Source organism: Cucumis melo, chromosome 5 (genome assembly GCF_025177605.1).
Source record: "Cucumis melo cultivar AY chromosome 5, USDA_Cmelo_AY_1.0, whole genome shotgun sequence".
Classification (NCBI taxonomy): domain Eukaryota; kingdom Viridiplantae; phylum Streptophyta; class Magnoliopsida; order Cucurbitales; family Cucurbitaceae; genus Cucumis; species Cucumis melo.
Genome location: NC_066861.1, coordinates 25,090,224 through 25,102,459, shown reverse-complemented (window position 1 = coordinate 25,102,459; position 12,236 = coordinate 25,090,224). Strand labels below are relative to the sequence as shown.

General features: G+C 30.1%; 1 protein-coding gene across 1 annotated transcript; it reads left to right on the top strand.

Moving 5' to 3' along the window:
• Positions 1-5,792: 5,792 nt before the first annotated feature.
• Positions 5,793-11,623, top strand: LOC103493360 (4-coumarate--CoA ligase CCL1-like). Its single transcript, XM_008454071.3, has 6 exons — positions 5,793-6,575; positions 7,891-8,244; positions 9,882-10,080; positions 10,201-10,414; positions 10,531-10,633; positions 11,148-11,623. Exons 1-6 carry the CDS (start codon positions 5,922-5,924, stop codon positions 11,262-11,264), a joined length of 1,641 nt encoding a protein of 546 aa, XP_008452293.2. The 5' UTR covers positions 5,793-5,921; the 3' UTR covers positions 11,265-11,623.
• Positions 11,624-12,236: the final 613 nt, after the last annotated feature.

Sequence of the window (12,236 nt, the reverse complement as noted above, 5' to 3'; positions counted from 1 at the left end):
ATGTGAGATCAAAGGATGAATGATTGTCTTATATAGCTTATATTGAGAAAGATTTATTGGATAAGTTAGATAATAAACTTATCATGGATCAATTTCAAAATATGAAAACTCGTAGAGGACAATTGTAATACGTATTAAATTAATTAATCTTTGAATCTATTAATTTTTTCTTTTATATTTTTTAGTATGTTTATTATACAGTGTCCCTTGTACAAAATTTCTAGATAGACCACTGAAGTTGAATCCCTTTTGATTTAACTATTTACTCAAACATGTAATGGATAGAAGATAAGATTTTCAGGAATCTCCTAATTAATGTGTGTCATAAAAGCAAAAGACAATATATAATGTCCTACAAAACATTCTAAATCCCAACATGATCTAACGAACTCAAAACTTTTACCATGTGAATCCCACGTGTGCAAGCTTATGATTCATTGGATTTTCTTTCAAATAATTTGACCAATTACAAAAATGAAAATTATTTGTTATCTGTACTCGAAAAGTGACCCACCTTTATAGATTGTGGACGAAAATGTTTGTCTCAAATTTACATAAATCTTAATGAAAATATTTTGATAAACTATCGTTCTTGATCAATACTTTTGAAAAAATTATATAAGTAAAATATTTATAAAATTTGAAGTAAAATATAATTTATCTTTAATTTTATTTTTCTTTTGAAAAAAGAGAAAAAGTAAGCTCAAATTGACCAAAAGTTCACAAATTTTGGCAACACTTAAATTCTAAATCATTTATAAACTAAATTCATATATCAAAGCCTATAGAAGGAACTCCTTGTTTTAAGTCGTTCTAGTTAGAAATTCTTTAAACTTGGATCATTTGGATAGATTTAATTTTTTTTTAAACAATCACATTTTTATTTAAACTCATTCCAATACAATTTATTTTTAAATTAAACACGTGAAAATATTTCTTCTATTGAAAAATGAAAAAATATAGAGTCCTTAAAGTTTAAAAAGAGATACTTTAGCTCCTAAAATTTGGAGAGTACTTCTAAATGGTTCATGACTTAATGTACGTTGGTTTAGGAACAGAAAAAATGACATGGCATATTGATTTGGCATGGTTTAAATGAGGTGGCAATTTTGGTATTAATTTTATATTAATTTATTTAGCTTAGGTGAATTTTACTATTTACATTTACTTTAGTTTTATTTTCTCACCCTTTTCCCTTTCTCTCCTCCCTGTTTCCCTCCATGGCCGCCCGAGCTTTACCAAAGGTAGGGCCTTTACATTTTACCACCTGGCTTCCTTCCTCATCCATTTTTTCCAACCTGTTTATTTTAATTTGTTTTATCGTAAAATTATCCTTGAAACATTGGTTCGGCACGAAATTGCCCTTAAAATGTTTTAACATTTTTTACCAATAAAAATGATGAGTTTTATGCTTCTTTCGATTTAAAAATAGAGATCTTGGGTTGTGAATATATCACATTTTTAGAGAGATATATGGGAGAGAGAAAGGAGGGAGGGGAAAGAAGAAAGAGAGAAAGAAAACAAAAACATATAAGAAAATCAAAATAATATAAAATTTATAAAAATTTCTACCTCATTTCGAATTAATATCCACTTTTATTGAGAGTAGTGACGAAAGGTTGAAGAAGATGTTGGAGAAGATGGAAAAAAGAGGAATTTCACATCATTAAAACATTTATAATATTACATTAACAAAAATTACCAATTCATCATCTAACATTCACATCAGTCAGCCATTTTGAAAATTTAGGAATCAAATAAACTACCTTTAAATCTCCATCAAATCATTAAAAAGAAAGGTGCACATATTGATATAGGAAGTAATTTTTAAACAACATTACTTTCATGTCATGAGAATACCTCTTTTTGAGTTTTGATATCGGTTCATCTAGATCTACCTCCTAAACTTAGGGCGTTACAAATAAAAAACTTTTAGAGAGTAATTTTGTACTTGGGGTCGAAAGAGAGAATTATTGTGTGATTTTAACGATTTTTTCTTTTTTTTTTGGTTTCTCTCGAATTAGTGAGATGTTTTTAGATAACTTTCCGTTATATTTTTCAAAATTATTATTATAATATTATTATTATTATTATCTTCCTACGTTAGTAGCGAAAAGTTATCCAACAATATCTTTGAATATTACTCTAAAACTTTGTTGGGTTGAAAAGTAATCTTGGAAAGAAGAAGTTTGTATAGTTCAGCATAATTAATTCAACATATTTAAAGAAAAACGACCTAATATCGACGAGGAAAACAATATATTAGGATAGAAGAACGTCGTCGTTTGCGGGAGTCATTACGCACTTAGCTTCTTCTACTAAATAGGAGTAGGTGAGAATTCCACGTGGCACATATGATTGGGTGATAATAAAATTAAAATGTGTGACTCTTCATTTTCAATCTCTTTACCAACCACAGATGTTGACAATTTATTTCATTTTGTAAACCCTAATGTATTTGATTCTCTAATATTTTTACATGATTGACCTAAACATTATTTGTAATTTATACATTCCTCTTTTTATTTCCCCCTATTTTCATTATCTCACGTCATAAAAAAACGAAAAAAAAAAAAAAAAACTTTGGAGTACTTTATATTAAATATTATTGGCCATCCACTCATCCTAATCGATCTTGGTGGAATGGTTAATAATGTTCCTTATTCAATTTGGAAGGATGGATTTTGTCATTCTTTGGAAAAGGAATTTTCATCATCTTTGTATAAACATTTCCACCTTTTAGGTTTAACCTATTTATTATGCAATCAACAAGTGTAAAAGTTAAAATCCATACAAAAATTTATGTAGTTAACTGCATCTACGAGTAGAGAGAAGAATAAGTTATTATTATTATTAAAGAGATGTAATATAATACTTATTACAAAGATGTTTGTCATATAGAATTAAAGAGTTTATATATTGCACCTTGCCATTAAATCTTAGGGCAAAAATTGTAAATAACACAATTATGCGTACAACTTAGGTTTTGGAGTGTTTCCTTGATCTTAGGCCCCATCAAGACATGTCATCACCTTGTGCTTGGTCATTCGAAATATAAAATAAAAAATTTGTTGAAATGTGCCTTTGAATCTGTTAGCAGGTGTTATGAACAACCATGTATGGGGTCTCACTACCTCTCGGACATAATTAACACATGGCTGTAGTGAGGCACATATATCTGTGTATTAATCTTCTCTATAATTTTACATTTTTTTTTATATATTCTTGTCGATTTTTAGATGTTTTCTAGTGATTTAGATGTTAGGAGAGTGTATTTTCTTTGTTCAATAAGGAATGAGAAATCTTGTTGTCCATATCCATCCTCACAATTAAGTAAACCTTCTTTGATACAATTTTGGGATGAGTAATTTTTTTCTTTGATACAATTTTGGGACGAGTAATTTTTTTGCTTGTTGTCTTTCTAAATTTGATGCATAAAAATAGTATGTTTCTCGTTTCAAATAGAATATCATCAATATGTAGTTGGAGATTATAATGACTTATTAGATGGTAGAAAATGATAGTCAAAAGTCCACAAGATAGAGGAGAAACGCATGAAAGGGAAAAGAGACATCACAATTACCAACAAATTAAATATGACTAAATCATCATAAGTATTAGGGGCTCTTGCAAATATGGTACTTGTAGTATCATAAATTAGGTCCATAGCACATCATTTTTACATTTGCAAAAATAACAAACTTGAAGCACAACCGACATTTTAAAAATACAAAATTACGAAGCTACCCTTCAATCATTTCACGTTTTTTCCTTCCCTTTACGTTTTAACTTTTCATCTTTCCTAAAATTTAAGGTAATTACTGATACCAATATAATACGGTTGATACACCAATATATACGGTTGATACACCAATATATAAGGTTGATACACCAATATATACGATTGATACACCTGATTTGTTGTGCTAATATACTGCTCATACATTTTTTTTACTCTCTAATACTTCACTAATAAATATTATTAGTTTGAAACACTTGATATGTTGTTGATACACTTGCTCAACTGTTGATACACTCAATCAATTAAATACAATTTGATACACTAAGCATGATACTCAATCAATTAAATACACTTTGATGCACTAAGCATGATACACTTTATATACTGTTGATACACTTGTTATGGTTTGTTGATACACTTGATAGATTTAATACACTTAATCACTCTTGCTAAACTTCATTGATACATATTATTAGTTTGAAACACTTGATATGTTGTTGATACACTTAATTAATTAAATACACTTGATGCACTAAACATGATACAATTTATGTATTTTCGATACTGTTGTTATGGTATGTTTACAATCTTAAGAACATGTTGAACATCATTACTGGAAGTTCAATACATTAAAACTGGAAGTTCAATACATGACTCAACCTAAATTTCAGTATGAATAAGTTTACAAAATAATCAAATGATGATATCACTCCATCAACCAAAACACAATTTATTTTGTAAATCACATAGCAATGTTGCTCATCTCATTGACCACTCTGAAAAACAATTACTGCCAGCTTAACTATAACTACAATGAACTGCAACAATTTCGGAAAAATAAAAAACAAGTAGTACGTGTATTAGTCAACTAATACATATAATATCAATACATCATACCACTAATATAAAAAAACTAATACAAATTAAAAAGAAAAAAACAAACGTAACTAAATAAAACCTAACGAATCTACAAAGCCCCTTTCGATAAAAGATATGAGGGACAGATAAAAGAGATGAGGAACAAATAATTGAGATGAGGAAGAACAAATCGTAGTCTTAATTTCAATAAATAATAAATATGAGCGATTCACAGAAAAAAGAAGGAAAATATAATGATCAAACTCCCTTACCAATTTTGGACACCAAAATACGTACATAAGTATAAGAAAGAATATTAGGACTTTAAAAAAGGGAAAGAAATACATACATAATTCTCGTTTTTCCTGGAGAAAAAATGAGGAGAATAGGAGAAGAAGACAATGAGAATACGATAAAAAGAGAAGTAGACGAAGATGGAGAAATCTAAAAGAATGAAACAGAAGAGAGAAGAGAAGGATGGTGAAGAAGAGGGAGAAGAAGAACAGGAGAGGAGAAGTAGGCGAAGAGGAGAAACCGTGAAGAAGAACGGTGGAGAAGATCACGAGAAAAAAACGAAGAATGAATGAGAACTATAAAAAAGGAAACTGAAGAGGAAGAGAGAAAAGTGGAGATTCAGATATGGGCAATTTTGGAATAATGAAAAAATTAAAATAAAAAATATCAATCAAAATTAAAAAGTTGCTATATTTGTAAAATTGAAAATGTTAGTGTTAATATTGCTGAATTAGACTTTTATTGTGCCACCCAATACAATTTCCATAAATATTATTGCCAAATCTACAATGTACGTATAACAATGAACAATATATTATTGCGTGTATCAACAATCAAAAAGTCAATGAACAATATATATATAAGATGTTAAAGTTAATGAAATTAAAAAGAAAATCGAACCATATAATAAGGACCAAAATTTTGTTACAATTGGATCTAATATTTAAATATACAAGTACTCATTCCATCGTCGTTCACCAACAAAACAAAAGCTTTGACCAATGTTAAAGCATTAATGTTATTACTCAATCAAATTTAATATTCAAACTAAATACTTTTCCACAAGTAAAAAACAATAATCAGATAATCATTTCTTTATTCATAATGGAGCCTTCATATTATTTTAAATAATTAACATCAACCTCATCCATTTGATCATCAACTCCACCTCTAACACCACCTACTCCATAATTACTTCTACAAAAGCACAACCTTATTTCTCACAAAACCTCAAAAACTTCAAAAACCCCTTCAAACCAAAATCCCTCATTTTCACATCAAACCAAACAAAACAGCCTTAAAAATCATGGATCATGAACAAAGGAACGGCCAAGATTTCATCTTCAAATCAAAGCTCCCAGACATTTACATCCCAAACCACCTCCCTCTCCATACCTATTGCTTTGAACACCTCGCCCAATTCCAACACCGGCCTTGCCTCATCAACGGCACCACCGGCCGCATCCACACCTACGCCGAGGTCGACCTAGCAGCGAGACGTTTTGCTGCGGGGCTGAGCAAGATCGGCATCGGACAAGGCGACGTGATAATGCTCATGCTTCAGAACAGCCCTGAGTTTGTGTTTGCATTCCTCGGTGCGTCGTTTGCTGGTGCAATTGCCACGACCGCGAACCCATTGTATAAGCCAGGAGAGATAGTGAAGCAGGCGGTGGCGGCGAGGGCGAAGGTGATAATTACACAAGGGGAGTTTGTGGAGAAGGTGTGGGAATTTGCAGTGGAAAATGGGGTGAAGATATTGTGTACGGATTCCTCGTCGGCCTCGGAGTCAGCGGGTTGTTTGAGATTCTCGGAGGTTATGGAGGCCGATGAGAATGATATTCCAGCGGTGAAGATTAATTCAAATGATGTTGTTGCTCTTCCTTTTTCGTCGGGAACTACTGGAGTTCCAAAAGGAGTTATGCTAACGCATAAATCTCTTGTTACAAGCGTAGCTCAGCAGGTTCTTCCCAAACTTCTAATTATTAACCGTTTTATAAAATCTCAAGCAAAATTTTGAAAATCAATAATGTAGTTTTAAAATAATTATACGTCTCTCGCACATATTTACTAAATATGTAACCAAATATTATTGTCAATTATTAGTAGATACTAATAGGATATCTATCTATACCTATTCCTAATAGATAACAAATATTTTAATTTATTTTCTTATATTCGAAAACAATTTTCTTTAAAAAAGAGAAAAAGAAAATTAATAACAAAATGGTTATATATATATATATATATATATATATATATATAAATTAAATGAGTCTTCAACTTTTCATATTTTATAAACTTTTTTTTAATTTGACAATCATTTATCTAATAAAAAAGTTGTACCATTAATTTTATTGAAAATACAACTAAAGTCCTGCATCAATTAGACATGGGGATCATCATAATCATCATATATACATAAATGAGAACAATTGAAATCTTTTAATTTGAAAACAAAAAGCAAGTTTATGCCCAAAATAAAAAATATTTTATCATTATAGATAGTTGGAGGGTTATTGCCTCTAATAGATTTTGAAGTTAGAAATTAAATTCTCCTACTTTAAGATATTGTAAAAAAATCAAAATATTTTATCTTTATATATGTACTATATAAAAAAATTATCATAAATAGCAAAATAGTGAAACTATTTAAAAAAATATAGAAAAAAAACTTAAATATATAAATTATTTGAGATTTTGACGGACTTTGCTATATTTTGTAAATAGTTTTAATATTTTACCATGTTTGAAAATGTCTATATATATATATACACTTTTTTCTTCGTTTTATCGTACAAGTTCCTAAGTCTTTTTAACTTTAGATGATAAGAATTTGTAACCACTCAACCATAGGTAACTTTCTTTGATAAACATTTTACCGAAAAGAAAAAACCTTCGAAATCAAATATGCTCAATTTCGTTGTATTTTTAAATGGTGTTGAAATGGTAGGAAGATTATAATATGACTAACATAATAAAATATAAGAAATTTTCTCTTAATCATTTACAGCACCCTTGATTTTGTTTTGTTTTTTATAATATGAGATCTCAGATATTTAATATCAATAATCATAAAAAAAAAAGCAGGAGCTAATGTTTTTCCTCTTTTAGTAGGATAAGTCAAATATGAATATCTGAACCTCTAACTTCCAAAAAATATGTATGTATTAATTATTGTTCAACTACATACATATTTTTAAGTCATGTTTATCATTGTATGTGTTGACATTTTTTCGTATTCGATTATTGAAATTTCTAACCATTTTTTTTGGTAGGTGGATGGAGAGAATCCAAATGTAAACATGAATAGCAAGGATGTGATCATATGTGTTCTTCCATTATTCCATATCTATTCTCTCAACTCTGTTCTCCTCTGTGGACTACGTGTCGGCGCTGCCATTCTCATCCTTCAAAAATACGACATGTCGTCTCTTCTCCGCCTCATTCAAATCCACAAAGCCACAATTGCCCCCTTTGTCCCTCCCATCGTCTTGGACTTTGCCAAAAACCCTGACATCCACAATTACGACTTATCATCCATTCGAATCGTCATGTCGGGTGCTGCCCCCATGGGGAAGGACCTCGAGGACACCGTCAAAGCTAGACTTCCCAATGCCATACTCGGACAGGTAATTTACATTCAATTATGAAAAACACCGATAAAAGTCTATCATTGAAAATGTTTACAAAATATAAATTCTATCAAGTCTATTAATGTCTGTATATGAAAGACACTTATAGAAGTCTTATTATTGATAAGATTTATATTGTGTAAATATACTTAAATTAAAATATAGAGAAATTTCAAATATAGGTGATGTGTTAAATGCATCCAAGAAATTTTCAATTTCTAATATTAAAATCAATGTTAGATATATAAATATTTTGAAAAACATTTACAAATATTAAATTAGAATATAGAACATAATATATATTAGTTGGCGACTTGCTGGTTCTCGTAGTGGTGCGGAAGTTTCGAGTTCCAAAAATATCACCAAATTAAACCATTTTCAAGTTGTTTTGTATATATTTTAAAAACATTCAATCTTATTTTATTTATTTTTTGTTTACCTTATACTTCTGAATGCTTTATTGATTTTTTTTAAGACGATGAGTAAGAATTAACAATTTAGTTATCTTTATGTTAACTATTGATTAATTGTTAGTTGCTAATCACTTGGGTTATGCACAATTTATATCCGACTAATTTTCTTCTTCTTATCTTAAATAATATATCTCCTTTGAAATATATTAGCTTACAATTTTGAATTGATATCATATGTTTAACATTTAGTCATATATTTTTTCCCAATGTTCAAGATATCGTTGAGAGAACAAACTTAATTCTCTTATTGTCAACTTCACTTTAATTAACTGGCATGGAGAAAAATCTCTTTCTTTTTGCAGTGTTTTATATTAGCAGGGTAAAACTCATTTATGAAAAAATAATGATTAATGCATTAATGTTTGTGAGGCCATATCACATGCTAGGGTTATAAGAGGAATGATTCAAATGTGACAACTTTAAGCAAGTGGGAGATATTAATGAATCAATTATTTTCTAATACTATTGTTATTTAAAACAATATATCGACTTGGATCAAGTCAAATGTTCTCAATAGTTTTTTTTTTTATTAAAATAATATTTTTTCCTTATTTTATTTTGGTTTCTTCACTAATTCAATCCTCATATTTTAAAGTAAATCTTAAAAATTAAATTAATAATTAGTTTATTATAATTTCACAAAATATAAAGACTAAAATGACTCTTAAAATAGAAAAAAAAAGGATTAAACTTATACTTTTTTTAATAATAGTTTCTTTAATCATTTTTAAATATAGTAAAATAAATGAAAATATTTATAAAATATAGTAAAACTTTGCTAGTTTTTGGATATATTTTCATCATTCTTATCATTTATAATAATTTCTAAAGTTTTTTCTACTATACTATAATATAGTTCACATTTAGTTGGGCTATAGTCTACCAAACTTATTGGTTTAAAAATATTTTTTTCATTAAAAATTACTTGAATGTATGTAACAAGAATCCCAAAGTGTATTTGGAGAATATGACAATATTATGGCATGGCCTTTTTTGTTTATATATGTTTAGAGTAATGCAATAAACTTGTATTGTTTGTTAATAGAGTATATAACAAATGGTAACAAATGATATTATTGCAAGAAAAATAATGAACTTTAGATAGAATTCATAAAACCTTCTTGAGGGTAAATTAATTGCAAATATTATTATTATAAATAGGGGTATGGAATGACGGAGGCAGGGCCAGTGCTGTCGATGTGTTTGGGATTTGCAAAGGAACCATTCAACGTAAAATCAGGTGCATGCGGCACCGTCGTAAGGAATGCTGAGATGAAGATCATACACCCTCAATCTTCTCTTTCTTTACCACGTAATCACCCTGGTGAGATCTGCATACGTGGCCCCCAGATCATGAAAGGCAAGTCCCTACCTCCAACACACACCCTTAGCTAGTTTAACAAAACAAAATAACTTAAACCATTCATTTACGTGGTATCCTTTCATGTTTATCTGATGAGAGTTGATATGTGATCGATAGGTTATCTTAATAACGAAGAAGCAACCGAGAAGACTATAGATAAAGACGGGTGGCTCCACACAGGAGACTTAGGGTTCATCGACGATGACGATGAGATCTTCATTGTTGATCGATTAAAGGAACTGATCAAATACAAAGGATACCAAGTTGCCCCAGCTGAGCTTGAAGCTCTCTTGACTTCGAACCCTAACATTACTTCAGCTGCTGTCATACCGTAAGCCTTCTTCATGAACTATCTTGTAGCATATCATACATAATTTGTCTTTTACATTATAATAATTTATTTGTTTTATTTTTGTTAACAAAATAAATTATTATGATTCTTCGCAGTATGGAAGATGAAGCAGCAGGAGAGATCCCTGTTGCGTTTGTTGTTAGATCTAAAGGTTCCAAAATTAGTGAGAATGACATCAAAAACTATATTTCAGATCAGGTTGGTTTATACTTTTATTCTTTTTCTCTCTTGGCGTAATATTTGTTATTTATGTCATATTTCAATCTATGGATTACAATTAATGCTGACTTGAACATAGCTTTATTGGAAATAAAAAATGAACGTAGTTGTAACTAGTTAAAACGTGATGTATACCTAAACTCAAGAAATTCAAGATTTGAGTTCATACATAAACATATATTTATATTATAGTACTCTTCCTTTTTACAAATATTTATAAATTTGTATGTAGCATGGCTTTATATATAGTCACATAATTACATATATATGTTATGATGATTTGATTAACAATATTGTGCAGTCTATGTTTGTAACCCTTCCTACTTATTTATAATGTCATCTATCACAAAGTTGCAACTAATGTTGGCTAAGTCCTACTGTTGATCGATGTTATATATATATATAGAGAGAGATATATATTTGTTGGTTGAACTTTTGTTGGATAGTAAGTATTTAATACTAACTTGGGTGTAATATGTTTTGGTGGGTTTAGGTTATATATTACAAAAGAATCAGAAAGGTTTTCTTTGTGGACTCGATTCCAATGGCTCCTTCAGGCAAGATATTGAGGAAAGTTCTAAAAGCTCAGTTGGAGGCTGGTGTCTTTTAATTAAATTATATTAGCTAATTGATCACTCAATAATCTATATGGACTTTAACCATCATATATATATATGCCTCAATATATATATATATATATATATATATATATATATATATATATATATATATATATATATATGCTTTGAGTTTTGATCTCTACAAAACAAATGTTATGAAAAGAGAGATCATTACTAATGTCAAAAGAAGATAGGTTTTTATTCATTTGTTATGAACAGTATGTAATTGATCTATATGCCTTTGTAATTAAATTTATTGTATATGTTGATTAAGCTACAATGCAAACACCGACGGATTTAATATAGGTCTAGGGAGGGTTCGTGTAACGACCCAACTCCTTATACTGAATCGAAGTCATTACTAAATATAGAACAAGTGGTTTAAGTCGAAAAATTTTATTAACAAACATACGGTTCAAGAAATTCATTTATAAAAACATAAACAAGGTAGTCATGCAAAAAATGCAAAAACGTTCTGAAGTCCTACTCGGGCCCTATCTACATAAAAGATGGTGAGAAATGAAAAGTACTCAAACTCAAATGCTAAAATCTGAAATAAGAAATAAGCGGAAGCGGTAGTCCCTATGGCCCTCCTCGGTCTCACTTCGGGTCGCTCGCCAGCTTGCCCTTGCCCTTGCCTCGTCCTCTACCTGAAAACATAAAATGGAGAGAATGAGTATAAAAATACTCAGTAAGGGACCCACTACTAGTCCCACTAGGTGCCTGTTAACTTCCTGTTAGAGTCCTGATAACTGGTACCCAATCTCTGGCACGTTCCCGAACACGTGCAATCATGCGCTCCCGTAGGAACGTAACTCTGGTCTTCGGTGCCCGGGGGACACCTAGGACAGTCGGGATGCGAGGACCCCGTCGAGTCACTCGAGTCATGTCTATATCCATGCTAGACTGGCGTCCCGTCGGACCACACAGTCCTCAATAGGTGGTGATCCCGAAGGACACCC